Here is a 27,753-nt window from a genome sequence, read left to right on the forward strand (position 1 = left end):
CCTTCAGTCCATAATCTGCCATGACACGCACTTACTGATCGCTCCAAACGAATCTGCAGCTGGGCCCCGGTGGAGACAGCATCCCTCCCCACCGCAAAGAAATAGAATGGCTTTTCCACAGGTAACTAAAAATAAATTCAAAAAATGGCTTGTAGGCATAATCTTAAGAGTAACTGATTAACTCAAAAGTCAGTTATAACTAAAATTTTATTAAGGGCAGAGTCTACGTATGCCACCTAAATAAGGTACACACCTATAAAAGCACAAACTAGCAAAGATAAAAGCTAAGTTTGAATCAGGAGGGTAAATTTCAAGATTGCTGCAGAGTTTGTGTTTGGGAGAGAAAACATTATCCCACAACACATTCATGCACCAAAATATCTCAAGATCTAACACTCCGTCCCTGTTTACACTGAAATCAAACCATGGTTCCATGATTCAGACATAAGTTAAGCATCTGGAACAAAAATAAAAAGATTAACAACAAATTTAGAGAAGCATTCAATGGTGTTAAATAAGTGTACTTTTTTTCAGAGAACACTTGTTCACAAAATATTTGACCTAGTAAACTTGGTCATGGAAAAAAAAACACATCAACTTATTTATGTTCTTCCCTAACGTGGTTTGAAATCTCTCCAACATTTAAAAGCAGCTAACATACACACCAGCCCATACTCAAGAAATTAAGATGGCAGGCTGCGTACATCTGCTTCAAACTGAAAACAAAAGGCGTGTTCTCTTCTGAGCCAGCAGAATAAAAGCATGTAAAAGCAGATGGATTAGACTTTCTCAACACAGAGTAACTGAGAAGACTGACATCAAACTGTTGATTCAGCAAGTCTGACCCTCATGGCAACTTTAGACCCGGCATTTCCATAGACAAAGGAAAGCTTTTAGGTGAGTAAAAAATTAATTGGTCTTCACCAATATCCCTCGGCGTATCAGTCATTCTGCCCAGCCCAGCAATTGTAGTAAAGATGTTTTATCAGAAAGCACCATCAATTCCTTCAGCTATTTCTTGTTTATACTGGCTTGACATAATCAATCTGACATTCCAACTCCAATCCAACACTCTGCTTATACTTTTTTGAAAAAAGGAATTTTCAGAAAGCAACGTAAGAGAAATCCTCAGCCTAAGAGCCTAACAGTGCCATTAGCGAATGGAATGGACACTTGCAGGGAGAGAGATGGTTATGAAGCCAATGTGTAGGTAAGCACAAGCTAAAGGCAATTCTGACACCTCTAAAAACAGTGGTGGGAGATGAGGGGTTGGTGGGGAAGAGGTACATAATGCATTCTGGGTTTTTCCTGCCATGCAAAATGGCTTTTAACTACAAAGTAGACAGCAATGAAACCTTCATTTCTAACCTGAGGTCCATTTTACATTTCTGAAGGTGAAGTCCTTCCCAGGGAGAGAATGAAAAGTGGCCATTCTGTTCAGGTGGTTTTTGTTTTTTGTTTTTCCTCTAGAGAGGTGGCCTGAGGACTCTCCCCCAGCTCCCTTGCCTTGTTTTACACTGCAGAGTCAGGCCCCGGTACTGACAGACCCGAAACTGCTTCTGTCTATGCAACGGAGAGGACGTGGTAAGAAATCCGATCGTTATAAATGACATTTTAAAAATTGGTATTTTGGGTTGCATGATTGTTATGATGATCAAAATGAGACCCATCAAATGAAAGTGCCTCCCGAACAGGGGAGAACTATAGGAATGTCAGCCTTCTGCAAGACTTCCTCACACACCACCTCGTTCTAGTGCTCACAGGGATAATGGGAGGCAGTGACCTTTCGAGGTAAGGACTGCAAAATTGTGATCATGATTTCTCTTTTATTTGCCAAATTGGGTCCTCTGGGAAGATTAAATAATAGACACTTAGAAAAAAACAAGTAGCAGTTAGTACACAAACATATGCTGTTTCTGGTTAATTTAGTTAAGAAATCAGAATTTGCTAACCATTGGTTAGGATGGACGAGAATAGAAATATAGACAGAGACAGATACAGATGAGGTGAACAAGCCCTATAAAAACCAAGTCTGCAAGTAAGTTGAGGCACGTTAAGTGAGAAGCACAGTTGAGGGTATAGATTAAAAAAGGACCCAAAGTAATAAAAAATAGAGATTCTAAGTCAGAGGAGACATTTACTAATTACTGTCCATGAATGATTTTGCATAACGGCTTAATCGTGGATATATAAAACAGCCCTCCTCTCTCCATGCGTATGTACATCAACTCGTTCATCATTCAGGGCCTTATTTTGAGAGTTACCCTAAATACATTCATTCACAAGGGTTAATTGGGCAGCTGGTACCAAAAAATTAACTCACTCTTTTTGCTTCTGATTTTCAGGCATTACCTGAATTTTCTTTATTTTTTTAAATATACTTCTTTATTGATTTCAGAGAGGAATGGAGAGGGAGAGAGAGATAGAAACATCAGTGATGAGGGAGAATCATTGGCTGCCTCCTGCACACACCCCACTGGGGATCGAGCCTGCAACCCAGGCATGTGCCCTGACCTGGAATCGAACTGTGATCTCCTGGTTCACAGGTTGACCCTCAACCACTGAGCCAAGACGGTCGGGCATGAATTTGTGATTTCCTGATGTGACTCCCTCACCAGCACCATGTCTTTGGGTTCCTTCGTGTTAGTCTCCAGGCCTGGCCTAGCCGCCCCTCAGGACCCTCTCGGGAGATGGCCAGCAGAACCATTTAGGCCCGATCCAGAATGAAAACCCTCTTTGCTCCCAATGCCTGTTCTCTCTCTCAGGTGATTTAATTAAAGCACTCAGAGCCAACTCCACTCACTCATACATCAAATGACTCCACAAAACTAGATGGTCCCCTATGCCCTTTCCTCCCCCAAGGTCCCCGTGTTTAGCAGATACTAAAAAATGCTGGGATTAAAATGAGCTGTGGGAACCTCCTGAGACTTTCTCCCAGGAATTCCTCAAAAGCCTTTGCCAGGCAGCCACAGAGGAGCTGAGGAAAAAGAATAGTAAGTGGTACCCATGGGAATCCCTGCGGACTGGTGAGGGTGGGGCTAGCATGAAACGGTGATGACTTGAGACGCCACTAAGAGAATCTCAAAAATCCATGATAAAAAACTTCATTTCTTCAAGCTACACCTTCTCTAAAAGTCGCTACCCTGCTACGGCATCGGCAAATGTCCCGGCTGCCTGCAGCGATCACCGTCCGTCCCGTCGGGGTCAGGATGATAGCACAGTCTCTCCTGCACAAGGAAAGATGTGTGACCCTCTCTCACCAGCCTGAACAGAGAGGCAGAGAGAACATGACTCCGGACAGCCCTCAGGTCTAAAGCCTAGGGCATCACCACTCTCTCAAACAGGACAGGGGCCAACGCTTTCTTCTCAATGGCTAAGCACACCAGCCTCCCTGCTGCTCTCCAACCTGTCAAGGTCCTGTGTCCCGAGAGCTGGCAGCGCAGGAGGGTCATCCCGTCTGGACTGAAGTCCATTCTTCCAGGAGGAAAGACTAGCTGGTCTGCACGAGCTAAGTATCCTATGGGCTTGACTTGACCTCCTGGCTAAGTAACCCACTCCCTGGGCTGCTTCTGGGGAAAACTGGTCTCTATGCCTCTGATCTCTCAGTCTTCCCAGAACGATATAAACAGCATTAAGCCCATTTTCAGATGTGAGGCCATAACCAGAAATACTACCTAAAATAAAGTCTAAACTGTTGCTATAATACAAGTAAGAATTATCTCACCCTAGCTGGTTTGGCTCAGTGGATAGTCGGCCTGCGGACTGAAGGGTCCCAGGTTCAATTCCGGTCAAGGGCATGTACCTTGGTTGCGGGCACAGCCCCAGTGGGGCGTGTGCAGGAGGCAGCTGATCAATGTCTCTCTCTCTGTCTCTCTCTCTCATTCTCTCTCTCTCTTATCAATGTTTCTAAGTCTCTATTCCCTCTCCCTTCCTTTCTGTAAAAAATCAATAGAAATACATTTTTTTTTAAAAGAATTTTCTCATGGCCCTCAATTCTTATCCTGATCTCCAGCCTACACATCAAAATATCACACGTTTAATATTTCTAATTTAATTTTAGAAATATTAAATGTGTGACCAGTATTAACTGTATAAAAAGTGGCTACATATGGCTCGCCATTCTTTTGCTATCTTTTATATTTTTCTTTCTATTTAGCTTTAAAAGACCACTCCTTTTAAATACAATGTGGCATATCTATACACTGGAATATTACTCAGCAACAAAAAGGAATGAAGTACTGATACATGCTAGGGCATGGATGAAATGGACGAACCTTGAAGACATTGCTAAGTGTAAGAAGCCAGTCACAAAAGATTGCAAACTGTATGATTCCATTTTTATGAAATGTCTGGAATAGGAAGATTTGTGACGACAAAAAGTACTTGCCTACGGATGGGAGGGGGGCTGAGGTGTGACAGGAGGGTTTAGGGTTGATGGCTAAGGGGTACAAGGTTTCTTTTTTTTTTTTTTTTTTGGTTAGTGAAAATGTTCCAAAATTGATTGTGCTGATGGTTGCACAACTCTGTGAATATAATAAAAGCCATTAAGTTGTGTACTTAAAATGAGTAAATTGTATTAAATTAAAAGAAAAAATAGTCCTTTTCATTTCAGATCAAAGCCCAAAGTTATGAAAGTTATTAACTAATCATATCCTAGGTGCTAACATGCAGCTACAACCTCTTTTACTCTTTTAGCTAAAAGTAACATCTGCAAACTATTTTAAAATCTCCATCAAAGAAAGCAAAGAGCCGACCATGTTTACTTCTGAGTATAACTTTCCTCAAAAGACAGGAATTCTTTTCTCTGTGGCACTGACACCACTGCCGGAATGTCCCAAACAGGGAACCTCCAAAACAAGAGTGGGGTTCAGATGCTGACATCTACTCTCACTAGTGACACTTCCAGTGAAAGTTCATGAGGCCCTGGTACTATCTTCTAAGGCAAGTTAAGTCCTTCTGATGAAGGGTGTGGGGGGGGTGGGGGGGGATGAAGCACAATACATTTGTTAAATTAAAAAGAGGCTTAAATTGTAATTACGAACATTTTTTAAATCACATTATGCTAAGTGAAGTAAGTCAGTCAGAGAAAGATAAATATCACATGATCTCACTCATTTGTGGGATATAATGAACAACCATAATCTGATGAACAAAAACAGATCCAGAGACAGAGAAGCATCGATCATACCGTCAAACCTCAGCGGGAAGGTAGGGGAGGGTGGGGGTTGAGGGGGAGAGATCAACCAGAGAACTTGTGTGCATGCATATAAGCCTAACCAATGGACACAGACACCAGGGGGGTGAGGGCATGAGTGGGGGGAGGGGATAAGGGCACATATGTAATACCTTAATCAATAAAGAAAAGAAAAACAAAACAAACAAACAAAGAGGCTTAAATTGTAATTGCAAACATTTTTTAAATCAGAAAAAAAAAATTGCTAACGTTGAAAAATCTGCAATTTTAATCGCCCGGGTTTATCGCTGCTCCAGGAAGGAAATTAGGTCAATCGGCCAGGATTTGCCCTGTACAAAGGCCTGCTGGCAACACTCCCCAGTGGCCCGATCTCTTTTGAGTCCTTAGTTACAAAAGCTTCCTGGAACCAGGGACAGCATATGCTCCGGCCCATTGTCATGGGAGTGAGTGGGTCTCGGCACCACCCAGCAAACATCTGTCATTAGCTCCCTTGCCAAGAGCGAAAGCAGATGCTTGGAGCAAGCCACTGTGAACCCTGACATGGCAGGAAGATGGATGCATTTCAGGACAGAAGATCATTCCAGAAGACAAAAATACTTGCTGAATTCTCAAGGGTGAGCTACTCAGTTACCCTCACTGGAAGACTTCGAAATCGGGCTAATTAATTCAGAATCAATACAAGACCCATTTGGAACACCCAAAAAGCAGCTGAAGGCCGACTTGAACCTCTGAAAGGAAGCCACTGCCAACTCTGGAGCTTCTAATACAGTCCATGTGCTGAACGTACAAGTGTCATCACAGCCTAAGAGGAGACTGCACCGCCTGCTAGCAAGCCTTCGTCCAGGAAACCCTTGGGGACATGGTTCCCTTCACAAATTCATGTGGATAGTCAATACCATCATATTACACACTGCACTGCATGCTGCACTAATTTAGTCTTAAAACAAGTTCACTAATAAAATGTTTGTGAACACACATATTTGAAAGTAAGTACCAAAGAAAGGACTGTTCAAAATGAGATGTTTCTCAGAGTCTTTTTAAAGTACCAATAAGTCATTCAAGCAAAGAGAGGGGAAGAGGGATGTCCAATTCGACAGATGGACCTCTTGTCCGAGGGCGACTTGGTTAAACTCCCAGGCTCTGTCAGGACCAGGACTAGGGTGAGGCAGGGGCCGGGCGCGCAGTGTAAGGATAAGCCAATTCTGGATGGGGGTCGTGCAAATGCAGCTTCTGTACATCCCTACACCCTACTCACCCCACTCACTTACCTGAGTCCCGGCCCCCTTTCCAGCTACCAGCACAATGTTCGCTGACATGGTCAGTGGGATACAATAGCATATTAACCTCAGGGTAACTATGAAAAGCTTGGGAGTCCTCACAGCAGATTCTAAACATACAGAATCTCTGCTTCCTTCTCTGGCTTTGGCACCTCGTTTAGAAAATGAGGGCTACCCGGCAAACGATGAGTTAACAATGTAACTGCTCTTCAATATTAAAAACAAGCACGCGGTGTCAAAAGTTATGCAGCAACTTCTGAACGTGTACAAGCACAATCAGCTCACTTTGGAAATACTTCCTTGGAAATGTTTGAGAGTACGGAGCACATAACCCACAGGCCATATTCTTATTTTTGCTGTGCCTGGGAGTGACTCTCCATTAACCCAGAAAAAAAGACTGGGCGACAGACTAAACCACCGGCAGGTGTTAGTACTTAAAACCAAGATCGCCAGCCTATCCCGGGTCTGACAGGCACTGCAGCCTGACCCACGGCTGCAGCAGTCAAAAGCTACTTGGACTGTGCGAGTGACCATCTGTGCTTCTATAGAACATGCTTTGAGGAGAAGACTGTGTATCAGATGCTTTTATTTAGAACACGGATTTTCTTTTTTTTTTTTTTTTTTTTTTTGGTGCACACACAGCCTGCCAAGCCCCATACACTGGTTCTCAAAGGATGCCTTCCGGACCAGCAGCAGCACCTGGGAGCAGAAACACCCATGTCCAGGCGCCACCTGAGCTTTGCTGAAGCAGACGCTCTGGGTGGACGCCCAGGACTCGGTGGTTTAACGAGCCCTCCAAGCGGTTCTGAGGCCGTTTCAGGTCCGAGCCACTGCCCTACAAGCAGCAGGAAACATGGCTTTGCCACTGATGCGCTTTATCCCCTTGGGCAAGGCATCCCCCCTCCCAGGGAAAACACAATACTGGGGCTTCACTAACCAATCTGTTTGTGGGGGGTCACAGCACATATTCCTGGGCCCAGTTGCACATACAGATTCCTGGGCCCACCCCCGAGAAGCTGTACCCACTGGGCGCAGGGTAGAGGCCAGGATTCTCAACTAGCAGCCCTTCAAGTGATTCCAATGTGCAGCCAGGACTGGGAACCACTAAAGGCCGTGACCCCTCCCCCCACCACCCCCCACCCCTGAAGCCCTAAATAGCATATCAGAAGTAACTGGGGAAAATGAGCCCTTCGATCAGGGTCAGCAAACTTTTCTGCAAAGGGCCAGATGGCAAATCCCCTGGGCTGCTCGACTCTCCGTGCCACTGCCGCCGAACGAGTCCTATGTGACAAGTCAGCGAGTGGACGTGGCTGAGGTCCAGCACCATGTCATCCAATCTCAACTTCTTATCGTTTTCACGTGTCATAAAATAGGATTATTTTGATTTTTCTTTCTCCAAACATTTAACAACGTAAAAGCCACTCTGAGCTCACAGCCGGTAAAATACAGGCAGCGGGCGTGGGCCGTGCTGCTGCTGCCGCCTGCGTTGAACTCGGAGTAATTACATACACTTTGTTGGGCTCAGGAATGCGGTGTTCCTGACATATGTAACTTCAATACAAACAGCTGCCTTCCAAAGAGCTAGGTGTTAGTTTTTTTTAAAAAAAAAAATGAGGTTTAACACGGCAAAATATACAGCTCGACGAGCCACACAGAAACAATGCGCTGAATGTGTCCTTGACCTCAGGAAGTGCACTGGCGCTCTCCTCCCAGTCACATTCCTTACAAGTGACCCTGTAGCATGACTCCTTAGATGTCCGTCACTTGTAAAATGGCAGTGCAATCCAGTAGCCTGAACTGAAAGCTGGAAGGTCACGCTTTCACTGCAGGGCTAAGCGGCATAGCCCCTCAAGCAGAAGTGACTGATCGGCACCCACTGGCCTAGGGCCCTGTCCTCTCCATTGCTGGGCGGCCACTTGGGATTTTCCCAGCCTTCTTCACCCTGCATCTCACCCAGCCTTTCTTCACCCTGCATCTCACCCAGCCCAGGTGAGGTCAGGGCATCACTGCAGGAAGGGGGATGTCAAACACCAGAAGGCCAGCCATCCCCAGAGCCCTTAGCCTTCCAGGGCAGGGAGCAGCCCAGTTTGAAGTAAATAGCAAATGAGAGGCGGTGAGAAGAGGGAAGAAAAACACTCCCCAATTTATCTCAGGTCAAAATACCGACTGTGTCCATGGTTTTCCAATTTGAACATGAACAGATTCATCTGGGAACTTTGTTAAACTGCAGATCCCAGGACCATGTTCACGGAGAAGTGGGCTCCTGCAGATCTGGGGTGAGGGCCCATGAGGGCCCCATGATGATCACACATCGAGAAACAATGCACTGGGCTTGGGACATTTAAACCCAAATGCCTCACTCTCGTGGAGTATCCTCACGTGAGAGGGTGGGTGGGAGCAGAGAGGTAGAGATGGGAAGATGAGGAGCAGGTACAATTCACTGAAGAGAGAAATGGACGGGCAGAGGGAGCTGCAGTCACAAAGAATGTGCACCCAGGAGACATTTCACAGAACCATGTAAGAAAAGACTTCCAGAAAAGGAGCTGTACGGGAAAAATCAAGGCCTAGGAATCATGGGTGACATCAGCGCTAAGTCCAGGATGCAAAAGTTGTGCTCTTTCAACAACTTTTAAGGTAATATTTTGAGATGAGGCTCCTTCTGTCTCTGAATGGCTCTGAATTTGGCCGCTCCCTAAAGGGCACCCAAGAACCTTTTGAAAAACACACCCTGGCCTGAGTCCCAGCAGAGACTCGGATTTCGTGGTTCTGGGGCAGGGCCAAGGCTCTTGGTAAACGCTGCCCAGTGAATTGTAACATGCAGCCAGGCTGATAAAGACACCGTCAGGAGCAGCAAAGCAAGACTGTGAACACAAGATAATGAAACATTTTTTTAAAAGTGATTTTTGCTGACCCTTATATTCCCTGGGCCTAGAGCAATAAAACAGGGAGGAGGGAGGGCCACCACAAAGACTGACTTCAAGAAGAAAGTACAAACGTCATAACAAGATGAGGGGCCTAAAGAGAGAAAAGAAATAACCCGTATGAGGAGTAACAGGGCCTGAGAACTGAAATTGTCAACCCCCATCACCCGTCTCACCTCATCCTCCTGCACGTCCTCTTTAAGAAGGGAGGTGATCAAGTGGGAGGATGATCCATTCTGGACCCAAACTCCAGCTCTATCACTCATCGCTGACCAAGAGTGGACTCTTGTACATGTTATTTCACCAAAGCTCCATGTCCACCTCACTAAAATGTGCATAATCACACCTTCCTCACAGGGTATTTGCGAGGATTCACAAGGACACACAGACAGAATGCACCAGTGTGCTGCCAGGTAGAGATGCCACCCAACAAATGGCATCCTCTTCCCTTGACCCATGCTGAATGCCAGCCCTGCTGAGGAAGCTATGGCTTAGAAGTGAGCTGCCCCCTTTCGCATGGCTCACCTCTCAGGCAGGTGATCCTGGGAAGAATGCAATTCCCTTATCTCACCATGGTGGCATCCTAGGTTGGAACTCTGAACACACGTTTAAAGTTGGAATCAGGCAATAGAGGGCTTTCTCAACATCGCGGTCTTGCACTGCGGTATGTACACAGGTCTTTGGAGATGGGGTGGATACACCAATACCCCGCCTATATCATCAAGTCTTTGGGGAAACTGGTTGTAAATGAATTTTTGAAATGGAGTGCAAATCAGTCACAAACTGACAACTGCCTGAATTTGTTCTAACACATTGCCTCTGCTTTTTCTACTGACATTACACCCAGCATTACATGGTGCCATGTCTGATTCCCATGGATAATTTATAAATTGTCTTGTTTCCAAATAAGGTCTTCACATACATTTTTCATAAAACAATACTTATAATAAAAGCACAGTATTTATTTAAGCCTCCAAAAAAAATCAAGTTTTGATTTATCCTAGCTTAGCACCCAGCGTTAATGATCTATTTTCAGTACTCGTGTGCACCAAAAATGGAAGTTAGTGTCCTGCTTACCTTCAAGTATGAACAACTGAATTTGCTGAACTAACCACAAAACTAAAAACAACGAGTCCAATGGCACAAAATATCAGCTCTTCTCTCCGTGCCTGGACGGTACCATTGCAGGACCAGGATTCTTGCTGGTTGTAGGAAGGGTCTGGATAGACCACAGGCTTACACAGGGCACAAGTCAGCTGAGCTACCCTGACGCAGAACCTGGAACCCAGAAGTCAACCAAAGACAGGAGGCACAGGCAGGTCAGAGAGAGGCTCGAGTCCAAAGAAATAGACCAAGCCTAAGGATGGGGAAGAGGCTCATTCTATAAGAGGAAAGAAGAGGGCAAAGTTGAGACGTATCCACAACGGAAAAAGTCAAGTTGCCCAAAGGAGGATAAGAAGCCAAGGAAGGTGTGACCCAGGGCAGAAGCCATTTGCTCTCCTGCAAAAAAATGTGTAATATGTGTGTGTTCGGCTCCAGCTTCACTGGAGCCAGTAAATACCTCTAATAGCCATCCATTCCTCCCTCCCCATCCAACCACCCGCCCAGTACCCCAATGGGAGGCCAGGCAGGGAGGGGCCTGGCTGTTTAGTTCAAGGGAGGTGGGGGCTTGAAGACAAAAGCTATGTTCTAAAAGCAAGAGTCAGAAATAAGCTGGATTCCTAATCCACTTAAGCTACTAGATACACTTAAAGAAACAGGGAGACAGACCCCAAAAACCAGGGGAGGACTTGAGGTCTTGCCGGATTTTTCAGGAGCTGGGAATATGGCAGGTAGCAGAACAGAAATGGTGTGCGCCCTTGCTAGCTGAGGTCCACAACACTTGACACAGCCCACATTCCTCAGAACACCAACAAACCTTCAAGTGTTTGTCACTGTAAACTGCTTCCTGTCACAGTGTAGAAGTTGAAGTAGATGGAATAATAATCTCAAGTGTCAAAATGCCAAGCCTTGGGAAAATATTCTGAACAATATCTACCTCCTCCCCCTCAAAGAATGAAAATGCAGTTCATATACGTTTGAGGTTTATCACGTGAAATAAGTACTTTGAAAGAGGCTCTAATTATCTTCAGTGTCCTTATCTTCCAGTCCTCTGGGGTCCTCTGGTCCGAGCATGGTTTATATACTGCCAGGATAGGAATCGCACAGTGAAACTCCCACCCTGACGCTTGCAACACGTGGCTGCTGCTTCTTCTGTCACTTGTGGTCCTTTAAGCCTTGTCATTTCTTTACTGAAATGTTATAAGACAGTCTCAGCAGAGTCCACGGCATTCTAATGACTAGTCTGGCTTCGTTTTTGTTGAATGTCTCTCCAACCAGGCTTTGCTCCTAGTTGCTAAGGACACAGAGAGCTTGGTGAGGAAAGAGAAAGAAAATCAAATAAACACAGTGACCGAATGTCAAGGTGGTGGCTCCTTTGGATGGAGAGATCGAGAAGTTCTCTCCGGGAAGGTCTCCATCGGGGCGTTCATCCCTGAGTGAAGGTGGGAGAGCCAGGCACATCTGTGCAGGAACCAGAGTCCCAAAAAGGAGAAAGACAAGCACCCAGGCTGCCTGAGCGACAATCTTCCCAGGTCACAATAAGTGAGCGTTCCACACAGAACTATGACTTGCAAAGTCTCACATGTTTTTCTCTGGAGCTAAATACACTAATAAACAAGCAGACATCATAATTTTTTTTCTATCATTCCAGAGTGAAAATTAATGGAAACATTTGACTTCCTATCTTTGAGCCATAAGATGCCAAACCAAATTCTCGGAAGAGGTCTAGAGGGCCAATCACATGGCTTTCAGAATATAGGAACATTTTTTCCCCACTCAAAACCAAGTAAGTTGGACATGGTCTTCAAAGCAAGACTGAAAGCCCCCGTGGCGCTCAGTCTCTGGAGGAAAATAGGCTTCTGATTCTAAGAAACTCGTGGCTGGTGTCATATCCATCTCAGAGGCGGGTATTTCCAGGATGAAATAGCAGATTGTGGGAAAGAACAGAGAATTTACAAGTTTCCCAGCTCTGCGTTGTCCCTTTAATACAGCTGCACTGTTTTGATTGAAGTGAATTCCAAGAATAACAGATGGACCCATACTGAAGTTCCAACAACAAAAAAGCCAAACGCATCTGATTCTTGAAAATTGCCATTTGTCACCATCATGCCCCTCGTTCCCCTTAATTTCTGAATGACTGTACAGTCACCTTCCTCTTGGGAAGAGCCCTCTGCCCACCCAGGGCAGTACCTCCCGCCCCACGTGGACATCCATGGCCAGTGCCCAACGCTCAGTGCTGGGCAGCAGTCCTAAGACACCCAGGAATCTGGAACTGAGAAAAGCAATTGCTTCCTGATGCTGTCTACGGTACTCCTTAAGAACACAAAGGAGAATTTCTAACATCCTCTTATTTCTAAAATCGGCACAGGAAAAGGCATCTAAGAGGAAGGTAGCTAAAAAATAAATTGTATAGAAAGTCAGTACTTAATGGTTATAGAAGTGCTGTTTGGGGTGAGAAAGTTTTGAAAATGGATAATGGTGATGATTGCACACGCTACAAATGTAACTAATGCCATTGAATTATATACTCAAAAATGGTTAAAATAATCAATTTTATGTCATTTATATTTCCCACAATAAACACAAACATGACAATATGGAAAAACCCAAGCTCCAGTTCAAAAAAATAAATTGAATATTCACTCATTTTTCTTTCAGCTCCAACTTGGACACTTGCAGTAGAAACTCATCATGGCAAGTTTTTTAAATATCAGAAAAACGAAAAACTGCAAAAGGAATGCAAAATGTCAGAGCTGTAACAAACAAACATACGCACCCACAACAGCATTAAAGATGGCAGTGGCACTCCAAGAACCAGGGCTGGATATCATTATAGGGACATGCTTTGCCCCTCAACTCACCTGCAGAAACATTGTTCCGCTTAACTTTACTGTACACCATCACAAAAGTTCTATCTTTTAAGTCATAAACATATAGATAAGCTAAAACACAAAATTAAAAGAGAGCTTTTAGGTGGGGCCACATAAAATTGCCAATATTCTACTCTCTCCTCCTAGAGAGATGGCAATTTCATATGGTTCAACCAGACCCTGCAGGTTCATTTGGTTGGAAGCAGCAATTGCAAAATATGGGACATCGGAGACTTGAGAGACCACAGGAACCAAAAGACACGGCATCTATGTTTCTTTCCTTTTCAGAAAAAAAAAAAATGGGTAAGGTTTCTCCCAAATACATGCATTAATATAAAAATACTGTCCTTTACACACAAAAAAGGACATAAAGTTTGAGAAGGAAATAAAATATACTTTAAAAATAACAAAGGGGGACTGGGTGAAAGAGGTGAGGGGACTAAGAAGCCCAAATTGGTAATTACAGAACAGTGCCCGGGAAGTAGGTGCAGCATAGGAACTACAGTCAATAGTCCTATATAATAAAAGGGTAATATGCAAATTGACCCTAAAGACAGAACAACTGGGAACGACCGGTCGCTATGATGCGCACTGACCACCAGGGGGCAGATGCTCAACGCAGGAGCTGCCCCCTGGTGGTCAGTGCACTTCCACAGGGGGGAGCAGGCCTAAGCCGTTAGTTGGACATCCCTCAAGGGCTCCTGGGCTGTCAGAGGGAAGTCTGACTGCCAGTTTAGGCCCGCTCCCCCTGAGGAGCGGGCCTAAGCTGGCAGGTGGACATCCCCCAAGGGCTCCTGGGCTGCAAGAGGGCGCAGGCTGGGCTGAGGGACGCCCCCCTCCAAGTGCATGAATTTTCTTGCACCGGGCCTCTAGTATTGTAATAACTATGTATGATACCAGATGGGGTACTGGGAATGTTGAAGGGCACACTATGGGAAGTATGATTATCTAACCACTAAACTGTACACCTGAAACCAATACAAAATAAAATTGGGGGGAGGGGGGTAAGGGAATTATGTTCAGGACAGCTGACTAGAAAGAATGTCCTGTTGTCCCTGAGTTTGGCGTGTGGCCCCTAGAGTCTAAGTACCCAAAGGACACTACTTTTGCATTATTAATATTGCCCTCCATACTCCTTTTTCTCCATCTTCATAAATTGAGGTGTCTCCCTCTTCCTCCGTCAGTCATAGCCTGGAGACTCTTTCCTGGGCTGTGAGATGCCCTGGAGACTCCAGCTGGTCCCCCGCTGCTGGCCACCTCACTTGGGGGCAGGGCCAATGGTTGCTCACATCCCACCGGCTCCTGTAGAAGAGGGGGTGGGAGGGGCGTCTGTCCCCAGGCAGCTGCCTCTGCCAACAGCTGGCTTTGCGTGTGAAGCCTGGAATGCAGCTCCCCTGGCTGCTGAGAAGCGCAGGCATTCCTGGGCTCTTGGGGCCAGTTTGTGCAGTCAGCTTCCTTTCATGTGAGATGTTTCACTCAACTATACCTAGGATCCATCAGCAGTCAGACCCGACTCACACACCCCCGCCTCGGCCCCCCCCTCGCCCCCAAAGATTGAAATCACAGAGTCTAGTTGTCCAGTTCCTGACAAATGTGTGGGTCCCGCTGTTATTTGGAGCTCTAAAATGGGACAGAGCAGTGCTGGGCAGGCCCACAGTCAGTATGCCAGCACTCAGCAGGCCTAGGGCAGATTTCTCCAGGACACAGGAGTGCACAGGAGGGAGGGTGTGGAGCGGTCAAAAGGCCGCCCATGGCCATAGACATTCAAGGGACACAAAAAGGAACCAATGGGGGCAAAGTGGAAGGGAGGGGGAAGCAAAAGAAAAGCAGTTGGCCATGGCAGAAAGTGTGAAAATGACTTTAAAAAATTGTTAAAAATCACTACACTAACCCATGATCAAGTTTCACAAAATTGGGTCCATCTTATATTAATTCTAACAAGTCAAAACCAGAAGGTCAAACCAAAAAGGTTAGAGACAGCTTTAAATGGGAGATGTGATTATAAATCATTAGGATTGTGTTTCCTGTGTGGCCTGGGGAAATCTTTCTTGGGGGATGACTTCAAAGGACCAGGCAACCTAATAGCCTTTTGCTGGATTAATAGAATGAGAAGAATAACTTTGAAAACAAAGTCTAATTATGTTTGTTGCAAATAAACAGCAAAGGGCATGGAGGAGAGCATCTATTTGTAGATTAGGGCAATTAAATCTCCCGCCAGTAGAATATTTCAGAAGACCCCATACAGAGACTGCACACAGCAAATCCTACAAAAATCATTGTGTGCAGTAATCATCCTAAGTTTACTGGGGTAAGTTAAATAATTACCCTTTAAAATACAATTAGGTAAACTGATCTCTCTCTAAGCAATTTCAGAGCAATCAGAGATAACAGTTCACTCTCAAAGTGAAAAAAATCTAATTTAGAATTTATTACTCAATTCTACACTGTGCATAAAGGGTGCTATCGTGATCACCCATGAGCCTCGTGAATGTTCCAGAAAAGACATCCTCACGTCAGCAAGGGGAAGACTGGAAGACAGCACTGGACAGGAGTTGAGCGCTCGGCCACATCCGCACCCTGCAGAATCGTGGTGCCTTTTAATTTGCCTCTTCTAAATCTCTGTCCAAAGCTTGTTATCTAGGACGATAAGCTAGTAATTTTGACATTTCAGGACATGTGCTGACCTGCCCGTGTACTGCATCCTCCCGAGGACACAACTACGCATATTTTTCAACCAAGTGTGTTAGCTTGTCACTTGCACATTTCTTTTTCCTTCTGCAAACACTTGCTGGTGAGTGTAGCCTAAGTTATGAGTCCAAGGGGAGTATTTCGGTCCTCCGTATTCCGAGGACCAATCAACAGCAATTAAGATTTTCGCGTGGAATGGAATTTTAAGTGAGCTTTAAAACCATCTCCCTTGCCAAAAGGGAACGGCTTGCATGAGTGTGCAAAATTCTCAGAGACTGAAGGAAATAAGAAAACATGCCCTTTTGTGCTGCCACACTATCGCCTACTACCTCCCTGGGTCCCCGGAGTTCCATTGTAGGATTTCAGTTACACAAGGCTCTCCTTGGTCTCTAACACTAAAGAGAATTTTAAAAACTGCTTTTTAATCCACTTGAGGATTATTATGCTGCAGCCAGCACCACCCCTGGCCACACTCAAGGTAAAATGGCTGTTGGGAGGGAGGACACCAAGAAAAAAGCCTTGAAAGACCAAAGAAATATTTTCCAGCTTTCTCTACAAAGTCCTCCACCTTATCTTTATCGTTGTGTCCTCCAAGGTGACAGATGGAAGAGTCGGAGAGACTTCGCTGCCGTAACCATGACCCTAAGGTGACTTCCAGGAATGTCTTCTAAATCCTCACTCCTCAACTGGGGCTCAAGAACCAGCAGCATCAAGTCACCAAGGAGCTTGTGAGAAATGCAAGACCCTCAGGCCCCACCCCAGACCTGCCGATCAGAACTGGCATTGGAAGGAGACCCCCGTATGATTCGTGGATAGTAAAGTTTGAGGTGCACTGCTCTGAGCCAAAGAGTAATTCGTTTTTCAAGCCGTCTATGTTTCTGAGAAGTCATATTTTGGCAACATAAAATATTTCATCAGAAGTATTTTTAAAGATATAGAAAAATACCCATTGGCATGTTTTACCAGTTACCATCTGACTTCAAACATTACTATCTTTTTTGTGTGTGCACTAAAATATACATACGAATATAAAAGTTACCATCTTGACCATTAAGCATACGGTTCAGCGGCATTAAATCCATTCACACAGTTGTGTAACCAACACCACCATCCATCTTCACAACCTTTTCATCTTCCCAAACTGAAACTGTACTCATTAAACAATAAATCCCCGTTCCTCTCTCTCCCCCAGAAACAACAATTTCTTTTCTTTTTAAAAATAATTTATTGATTTTATTTTTTAGGGGGAAAGAGAGAAACAGCGATGTGAGAGCAGAATATCAATCAGCTGCCTTCTGCACACCCCCTACCAGTGATTGAGCCTGCAACCCAGGCAGTGCCCTGACTGGCAATCGAACCAGCAACCTTTTGGTGCACCGGAGGATGCCCAACTGACTGAGCCACATTGGCTAGGTCAGAAACAACAATTTCTTAACACCCTTTTCTAACATACCAAATTGGGTTGAAATTAGCCAATGCCTTGGAAAATTACTAGACACGGGGGCTTGACTAGGACAAGGCCATGCTCTGCACCTTTGACCAGATTCCTTCAAGAATTTATCCCAAAATAAACTGTTCAACAAAACAGGTCCAGAGCATAGAAGCATTGAACAGACTGTTGAATCTCAGAGGGAAGGTGAGGGTGAGTGGGTGGGTGGGTAGGAAGAGATCAAGCAAAGACCTTGTATGCATCTATACATAACCCAGGGATACAGATAATAGGGTGGTGAAGGCCTGGATGGGGCAGGGTCGGGGGCAGGCTGAAAGGGGTCAATGGGGGGAAAAGAGGGACATATGTAATACTTTCAACAACAAAGATTTTTTTTAAAAAAGAATTTATCCCAGCCCAGTTAAAAAGCAGGTGTTCCTGGGCACCAGGACCAGTTAATGAACTTCTCCTCCTCCTCGGTGACCACGCCTGTATGCCCCACAGTGAACTTGTAGGTCAAGAAAGAAAGAAACTAGAGTCTTTTGGCCACTGCCAGTTCTTGATCCTAGTCTGAGCCCAATTCTTCCAATCTCATCTCACTTTTCTCATATTTTAAACCCTGCAATCCCTACACAAATCACCAAACTAATTATACTTGTTAGACTTTGGAATGACAGAGTAGACAACATTAAGACCAAGTATTTGAAGACCAACTGAAGATCAGAAGTCCACGTTGAGAGTTGTTTTCATGTTTAAGTACACGTTATTCTGGCTTCGTTCTTTCTAAACCCACAATCCATAAATACTGTCAAGAGTGAACAGAACTACTCCCTGACCATCCCATTCCACTTCCACCCTCCCCGAGAGCTGTCCATGTGACACAGACTGCTGACCACGTGTCACAGGCAGTAGCACTAAAATGTTGCCGAAGTTGCCATGTTAGAAGCCTCCATTCACCAAGCAAAGTGCAAATAAGAACAGAAAGTGTCTTAGAACCTTGAGGACAGTAAAGCAAAATAAGCCAGTCAGAAAAAAATGGCAAATATTGTATGATTCCACCCATATGAAGTATGTGAAGCACGCAAAGTAACAGAGACAGAAAGTAGAAAGGGGGTTACAAGGGCTGGGGGAGCAGAGATGGGGAACCCGTGTTTGGTGGGTATAGTTTCTGTATTGCGAGATGAAAGAGGTCTAGAGCTCTGTTGCACAGCCTGTGAATGTACTTGACACTCCCGAACTGCACGATAAAGTGCTTAAGACAATAAATTTAATATTGTGTGGATTTTTACTACTTTTTTTTCAAAAAGAGAAAAAAGGTTTAAAACATTATCTTTGGGATTAAAAGAAAAGTCAACAACAACAAAAAATAATTGCATTATAAATCTTTTAGGAATACTTAAGTCAAACTGGTACACTGAGTAAGAATTGTTTCCTTTTTTATTGCATTTGAGAAGTATGTGCAGGGCCGGAAAGGGACTGAATTCGGGGGCCAGTGAGAAAGAAAAAGGCAGAAGTCAAGGAAAGACAGAAAAATGCTGACCAAACCTGCACGAGAACTTCAACATCACAGCGGCGCCCCACCCTGAAATTCAGCAGAAGTCATTTACTCGGTTTATAGATCACACAACATGACCTGACAACCCGATGGGAAGAGGGCTGGTAAACATGTGATCCCTCTGCCACCTTCCTTCCTATGCCACACCCCAATCTACGTCCACAAAACACAGCTATATGCTCATACCACCAGATGAATTCTGAAGAGCCATTCAAGACTCAGATGAAAAAGCATCTGAGGAACTACAAAACAGCCCAGTAAAATCACTCCTCATGAAGCCAAGAAATGAGAAAGGTGCCATCCCCAGGGACCAGCTGGGCTAAGAGGCAGAGAGCGCCCAGTAGCTCGTCTGCCTGAAACTACACAGCACTGCCCTTGCAGCTTTCATGCTCAGCACGACTTACAAATGACATTCAGAAACTCTTGAGTTTTTAATACTGATATAGGACATCCTTTTATTTCTTGATGTCTTAAATTCTGATGTGTGCCTCTGAGGGAGGGACCCATTTGTAATATTAAAATTAATTTTCTTCATAAAAATGGAGAAACTCGGCTCCTTTCACAATTACTCAGATATAGTTGATGAACAACATGTTATGGGCACCTATCCCCCTGCACAGTCGAAAATTTGCATATAACTTTTGACTCTCCCAAAACTTTACTAATAGCCTACTTTTGACCAGAAGTCTCGCCAATAACATGAACAGTCGATTAACATACATTTTGTATATTTATATACATTATATACTGTATTCTTACAATAAAGTAAGCTAGAGAAAAGAAAACGTTAAGAAAGTCATAAGGAAGAGAAAACACATTTACAACATTTCTTGGGGAAAAAAAACACAAAAAAATCCAGGGCTGGCTGGCGTGGCTCAGTGGTTGAGCATTGACCTATGAACCAGGAGGTCACAGTTCAATTCCTGGTCAGGCCACATGCCTGGATTGCAGACTCAATCCCCAGTGTGGGGCATGCAGGAGGCCAACTGGTCAATTATTCTCATCATTGATGTTTCTATCTCTCTCTCCCTTCCTCTTCCTTCCTCTCTGAAATCCATAAAAATGTACTTTAAAAAAAAAAAGAAGAAAAATCCATGCAGAAGCGGGCCTGCACAGTTCAAACCTGTGTTGTTCAAGAGTCCGCTGTAGAATCAATGAGCCAGTTTCTGGATTCACATCGTATTTCGGTTTTCAATGATGGGGCTTTTCATTTGTTTTACACACAAAAATGTAGAACCAGGAGCAGCGGGATTCCCACACACAGAAGAAACTTCTGCAGCTGCTTAACAAGGCGGATAGTAGCTCAGGCGAGGGGGTTAGTCTGATTCTTACAGGAATCCGGACACCGCCACACTACCTCCTCACTGGCCAGCCAGTATCTCCGATACTCCATGAATAGTTTAAGAATTTTAAGGGAAAGTGGTAAGGAAACCAATGAGCAAACATCAATATATTCGGACTTTTCCTCCAGCTGCTTGCATTCCATACTTCTGATTCTTGGACAAGAGCCCCCAGGAAGGAGACCGGCCAAGTGGAGCCAAGTGGAGGCTCTTCTGTCCCACCCTGGTTGGAACCCACTGGGGAATGTCACTGTATCTCACACACACTCGAGGTGCGCACTTTGCATTCCTTGGGCGAAGGGACCGGTGCTCACCTGACCATAGTCTGTCTGGAAGACGACGACGCCCTCTGCACAGGAATTGACAGTACTTGGAAAATGCTGGCCATTCTCTCTCAGCCAGACCCGTGTTCCCTGTAAACAAAATAAACAGAATTTAATGATGCGTTTGGATTGCATGTTGTGGCAAAACACCACCCTCAAAATTACTATGACTACGACATTCCTTTAAAAAAGAAACTTTTTTGCCCTAGCTGGCTTGGCTCAGTGGATAGAGCATTGGCCTGCAGACTGAAAGGTCCCGGGTTCGATTCTGGTCCAGGGCACATGCCCAGGTTGCGGGCTCGATCTCCAGTGTGGGGTGTGCAGGAGGCAGCCGATCAATGAGTCTCTCTCATTGTTGATGTTTCTATCTCTCTCTCCTTCTCCCTTCCTCTCTGAAATCAATAAAAATATATTTTAAAAAGAAAAAGAAAATTTTTGAAATGCAAATGTTCTTCTCAAACAAGCAAAGAATGACTCTTCAGAAAGCATCACCTGCAAGCTTTACTATAGAGAAGTGTGATGGAGAGGGAGGCCCACTTGGACAGAGAGAACGAAGAAGGGGCTGAGAACATTGTAGCCCCTGTGTTACTGGGTGCAACTGACTTATAGGGATTATCTCATTTCACTTATAAACAAACACGTGTTGAGGCAGGAACTATTATCACGCCCATTTTACAGATGGAGAAATAAAGGCCTAGAGGTAATGTATTATGCTCAGCATCTCAAGACTGAGAGAGAACTCAACCCCAGGCAGTTTGCTTCCAGAAACCACAAATTTGGCCAGGTCACTACTCTGCTTCACCCCAAGTTGAGAACTCTTTGGGACCTGCGAGGGCTTCCATTTTCCTGGGCCCAAGCCCCATGTACGTGCCCTCTTGGAGGGCTTCAGACTCCCTACTTGTACCAAATCCATGAGTCAACTGGATTCACCAAGAGAGGGACTAACATTTTAGTAAATATCAGAACCCAATCCACTGGCAGGAATGTGGGTAGGATTCCAACAGACACCAAATGCACTCCACAGTCTGGTGTTGTAGTCCAAAAGATAACTTCCAGATTCCATTGTTTTAATGAAGGGAATATTTTTTTGGCATTGATTTCATTTCTATTGTAATTTCCCAAGTGGACAAATGAAATAAATATATTTTTAGCTTTTCTTCCTTTGATTTCACAACATAGAAACTATTTGTTTCCAAGAAGGAGTGATAAAGGAGTTTGAAGAAATTACTGGGTGTTCGCTGGTCATTCCAATCATAAAGAATTGCCTTTATGATGTACACCCATATGACGGACAGCTTTAGTATCTCATTACGTTATTCCTACTGTGCTCAACCATTTCATTAACTCCAACAAAAACAAAACTGGGAAAAAATATACCAAATTATAACTTGACATAGCAGTTAAACGGAACAACTTCTTTTTCTAGAACTTTCAACCTCATTTCAATGGCCTGCATAATTTCTGTTATAATTTACAATATATTTGTTATGGTATGTTAAACTTCCAGTTTAAGGGGTTACTACTGCTCTGTTAACAAAGAGTTGGCAGGAAGTAAGTAATACAGAAGTATACTGAATTTATGCTACTTTTGCTCTTTATAAATAGCAAAAACAGTAGCTTGCAGTAACGGAGTGCCCATGAGGTGTCCTGGTCATGTGCTCAATGACACTCTATATCTAATACTAATCCTCAGCAAGATAGGAATTCCCTCCCTGGGAGAAAACGGAAGCTCAGAGCCTAACTTCTTGCCTGATGTCACAGTGAGTGACCCAGCCAGGTCTCAAATCTCTCCAATTCCTAACCCCAGGCTCTTCCCACACATCACACCGACTCTATTTGTCTCCTTAAAATAACTCATAAATAAATCAAATGCATTAATAGATTAGTCAATAATTAAAGTATAATACAAAGGCCCCTTTAAGTGGCCAGTTATCACATACTATCATTTTCAATCTCTCTCTCTCTCTCCCCGCCCCACCCCCCATGAGGAAAATTTTAAGAAGATATAAAAATTCAATTTAAGTTACTCCCTCGGTGCCAATCAATAACCAGCCAGGACCCAAAATGTTTGCTGTTACACCACTGTCACTCAGGATCCAGTAAGTCACCTTGAGTTGGATGAAAGCATCTGGGGCCAGCTAACTGGACCCAGGGTCTCTGGAAGCAGGGGGACCCAGAGGCGGGGGCCACATGTGCATGAGATTCTACAAACATTTCCAAGAACATCAAGGTGGCTGAGGCCTAAAGTTGAAAGGGCACTGGCTCACATGATTCCCTGTGTGAATTCTGCAACTTTCCTAGCATCCCCTATGACAGCCCCACACAAGGCCCTCCCCACGGGCACCCCATTTCTCATTATTAAGGGAATTTTAAATTGTTAACCTCATCCTTCCTTCTTTCACCACCCCTCCAAAGAGGGGTTGAAGTCCTCCACAATCAAGGTGGAAAAGATCATCAGAAATGAATATGAGGGGTTTCTCTATAAGTCCTGAAGTCTGCTTATTTAAAGAACACGCATAACACCAGCAGCGGTGAGCTCTTATCTCCACAGGAGTGGGTCATGTACCTCTGATGCCCAACGCTGAGATGCCGGTAACACCCAGAAACAATGAGAACCAACCACCTGACAGTTCTGATTCTTGATTAGCAAACAGCTGCTTCCAAAAAGAACATTTACTTCGGGCCTCCTCTAAGATCCCTCAAATATCATCCCATACCAAACCATGTTATTAGTAACTAGAGGCCCGATGCATGAAAATCATGCAAGGGTAGGCCTTCCTTCCCCCGGCTGCCGGCACTGGCTTACCTCTGGCACCCGAGACCCAGGCTTCCCTGGCAGCCCTGGCTTCGTCCAGAAGGTAGCCCAGTCTAATTAGCATATTACGCCTTTATTATTATAGATGCTCAAGAAAAGGATTTCCGAGGGCCTCAACTACTTTTTGCATCTTCTTTTTAATTCACACTTTGGAGACTGCGACATTTGAAAGCTTTGAAATACTTACACACATGTGAGCACACGTGTGCACACACATGTGTGTACCCATATTCAAATAGAACAGGGGTGGGCAACCTTTTTGTGAGTGCGTGCCCAAACTAGCAAAATCTCTGACTCAAAATTCTTCTGCGTGCCAACCCTAATTTTTTGAGAACATGTTACGCCTACTTGATATCTCTTAAGATGTACGTATGTGAAGAACCTTGAAGAAATAATAAAATTCGAGAGACAAAAACACAGCATATGATGATGAAAAATACATTTATTTTTAATGTATACATGTTATGTTAAATTATTTATCTAAGATGCACCTACACTGAATTTATCTGAAAAATAAAAAAGTCGATATTAAGAAAAAAATTGTAAATGGAAGATTAAAAGAGAGGGTTTCGTGTGCCAGCAAAAGTTACTGGCATGCCATGTTTGGCACGCGTGCCAGGGGTTGCCCACCCCTGAAATAGAAATTTTCAAAGTCATGTAAGGTGAGAACTTTTGCTCAGTAGGTAAAATCATGAAATACTAATTCAATGGACCACCATCCCAGATCCTGGGTCCAAAGAACTGCTGCTATGACCATCACCTGCATCATTTTTATCAGAAAAGGATTTCATGTGCACATTTCCCAATTATTAAAACTGTCTATTTAGTAAGAATAAACTAAGGTTTTTATTAGGAAACATTACTGAATTAATATAAATTGTCGCTAGGATTAATATAAACCTCTGGAACTATAAACTCCCAGAAACTATATAAGGCACGCAGCTTCTCTTACTTTAGTTTTGTTGTTTCTGTTTACCTTTTCACTTGAAGCGCCATGGAGCCTTTTATTGACACAGTGGTTTATGGTCAAACACACAGTGCAACTTCCTTAGTCCAAAGGTCTTTCTCAACAGGTGTGAAGAGCGGCTGATAAGCAAGTTTTATGAAATACAGCCCCAAATAGCAAATTTAGGGCCCCCAGGCCAGTTCCCCTAGACCTGTGGCAGCTGGCTTATACAGGTAAGGAGGAAAATGCATTCAAAACTCCCTTTGTTCTTTGAAAAAGTTCAAACTGGCAATTTTCATAGAATCAGAATTGCAAAGTAAAACCGTTGCAATGCCTGTCTTTACACAGATAAACTGTTTCCTGGTCGTTTCCACCAGACTTTCTCCCTCCATTCCATTGGAATAGAACACATATGCCCAGGTCCAGAAGAGAGGCCACCCACAGGTATTTGAAAATGAAGTCACAAGCAGACATTTACCAGACCATCCAAGTTTGAGTGGGAAAGAAAAAATTGCCCAGCATATGCAAACCATTATATCCTGTCATGGTGAAATAAGGCTAATAATTTAATGTACAATGCAGGCATATGGAGGAAGCTCACAACTTGAGTAAAATATGCCTTTATAAGAAGGTAGAACAAGTTCAACCATAACATACACATTTTATTAACACTTGGGCAAGTTTTCATCTTAATCTCTGAGACGGATATGTGTTAAATTTAACAGCTAAATACTTTCCTGCACATACTCACCAGTAACAGTTTTACACTAAAAAGCCCTTTCACATAAATTTCCATCTCCTTTGATCTTCAGAGCAATCCTGTAAGGTATGGGGAGGCAAGAAATACCATCCCTTCTTCAAAAGTGAGGTTCATAGGGGTTCCATTTTCCATTGCCAACAAATGATTTCCTAGCTATAATAAAAAAGGACCGACTGTACCAAGTGTTGGTGACGATGTGGAGATAGTGGCGGGCATGTAAAACAAAAGTGTTTCCACATAATCTTACCATATGTCCCAACAATTCAACAGCTAGACATCTACCTACTCAAGAGAAAAATTTTAAAAGCCTTGCAAGCAAATAGTCATAGCAGCATTATTCATGATAGCCAAATACTAGAAACCATTCAAATGTCCACCACTGGTACAGAAACAAAATGTGATAAATCCCTACGATGAAACTCTTCAGTAATAAAAACGAATTACTGATAGAATCAGCAGATAAAGATGAATCTCAAAAACTTCATGTTAGTGAAAGAAGCCACACACAAAAGAGTACCTATTATAGGGTTCCATTTACATGAAATGTTCAGAAGAGGCAAATCCACAGACACGGAAAGTAGAACAGCTGCCTGGTGCTAGGATGGGAGGGACACTGACTGTGAACGTGGAAAATGGAACTCGGGGGGATGATGGAACTGTTCTAAAGCAGGACCGTGTTGATGGCCACACAACTGTATAAATGTACAAAAACTCACTCAAATGTGCACCTATAATGGGTGCATTTTATTGTATGTTATTATGCCTTGGTAGTTTCAAACAATTTTTAAAAATTAATTTCCCAGTTTATATACATCTCCATTGTACATAATTATTTTTAACTATTCCATAATTGGAAAAACCCAATCATGTTTTTGTATTTGAGTGATGGAGGTAACCAAGAAACATACAAAAGAAACCACTCAATAAAAATCAAACCCACAACAATTAATTGTAAGGGCTGTGTTAAAACTCAGAGTTCTGAATTGAATTAATTAGTATCTGCTCTCCACTGACACTGACCAGGGAGCCAAGACACCACACAAGTCATCCCTAAGGTAATCGAAAGGTGAAGTGTCTCATGGAATTCAATTATCCTATATAATAAAAGCCTAATATGCTAAGTGTCCGGTCAACCGGTTGGCCTTTCAACCAATCAAAGCGTAATATGCTAATGATATGCTAAGGCTGCTCAACTGCTCGCTATGATATGCACTGACCATCAGAGGCACAGTCAACTGGTTGACCAGTCACTATTATGTGCACTGACCACTAGGGGGCAGACGCTCTGACCTGTAGGTTAGCTTGTTGCTGGGGTCTGGCCGATGGGGGCTGAGCAAGATGGGCCGAACACGCCCTGGAGCCCACCAACGGTCCCTTCCCGGCTGGCCAACCTCCTGCATCCCTCCCCAGCCCCGATCATGCACCAGTGGGGTCCCTCGGCCTGGCCTACGCCCTCTCACAATCCGGGACCCCTCAGGGGATGTCAGGGAGCTGGTTTTGGCCCAAATTCATGCACCGGGCCTCTAGTTAATCATAAGTCCCCAGCCAGTGCCCCTCTGGGCAAGAAAGTTAACCTGGCTCCTTTCTTCCTCCTACCATGGCCATGTGAGGTAGCTACACAAAGCCTAAAATATTTACACAAAAATGGCCCTCTGCACAAAAATGCTTATTATTACCTACCTTAAGGTAAAGAAGATAAAAATCACCACATAGATTTCAACCTCTTATTGCCCTTTGAACAACTATGATATTTCTCTTTTGGCTTTAAAAATGATTTTCCTGGCTTTGAAAAAATTATGTTTCAAAATACAGTAAGAAAATAATCCTTGAAAAGCGATAATGATGATGGACTTTAAATACCATGCTGTGTGGCATATTCTAATTACAGATTCACGGAAAAGAGAATATTCTTCAGCAAAACACACAACTCAATCTCAGACCCAGAACAGGGCACCACACCTACTTTTGTCCCACAACCACTTAATTGGTCTATGTTAAGTATCACAGTTCAGGATTCTCTAACAACCTACATGAGAAAGTCACAATTTGGTTCTGAAATGTGATCTGCCTTTTTTTTTTAAGGCAAAAAGGTCAAATAATTTTGTAAAGGATAAATTAAGACTATTTAAATCTGCAGTAAATTGAGCAGCTGAGAGAAACTTCTTACTTTTTTGCCTGTAGTGACTTAGTAAAGAAGCAACCCAACCTGGCCTAGAAGTCTCCTGTGGAAGGCTGGGGAGGGCAAGGGGATCTTGGTTGTGAATGGTGTTAAATTCCAGAAACCAGATGTGGATCATATATTATACTAAGGATTTAAATAGCACTTTTCTCCTGTTTATTTTTAATTGAGATATAATTAACATACAACATTATACTAGTCTCAGGCATCCAAGATAATGAATCAATATTTGTGTATATTATGAAATGATCACCATCATATGTCTAGTTAACACCCATCACAACACATAGCTACAAATTTACTTTCTTGTGATGAGAACTTTTAAGATCTACTCTCTTAGCAATTTTCAAATATA

The 27,753-nt window shown here is 43.7% G+C and overlaps 1 protein-coding gene across 1 annotated transcript in view; it reads right to left on the bottom strand.

Moving 5' to 3' along the window:
- The window catches only part of MYO10 (myosin X), a 203,966-nt gene that overhangs the window by 141,045 nt on the left and 35,168 nt on the right, over positions 1 to 27,753 (bottom strand). The window contains exon 2 of the mRNA XM_070411924.1: positions 20,690 to 20,788. Within this exon, the coding sequence (XP_070268025.1) occupies positions 20,690 to 20,788 (99 nt within the window). The remainder of the gene's footprint in view (positions 1 to 20,689; positions 20,789 to 27,753) is intronic.

This window comes from Myotis yumanensis, unplaced genomic scaffold, assembly GCF_028538775.1.
Source record: "Myotis yumanensis isolate MYYU_CA2020_CCGP unplaced genomic scaffold, mMyoYum1.0.hap1 SCAF_4, whole genome shotgun sequence".
Taxonomy (NCBI): Eukaryota; Metazoa; Chordata; class Mammalia; order Chiroptera; family Vespertilionidae; genus Myotis; species Myotis yumanensis.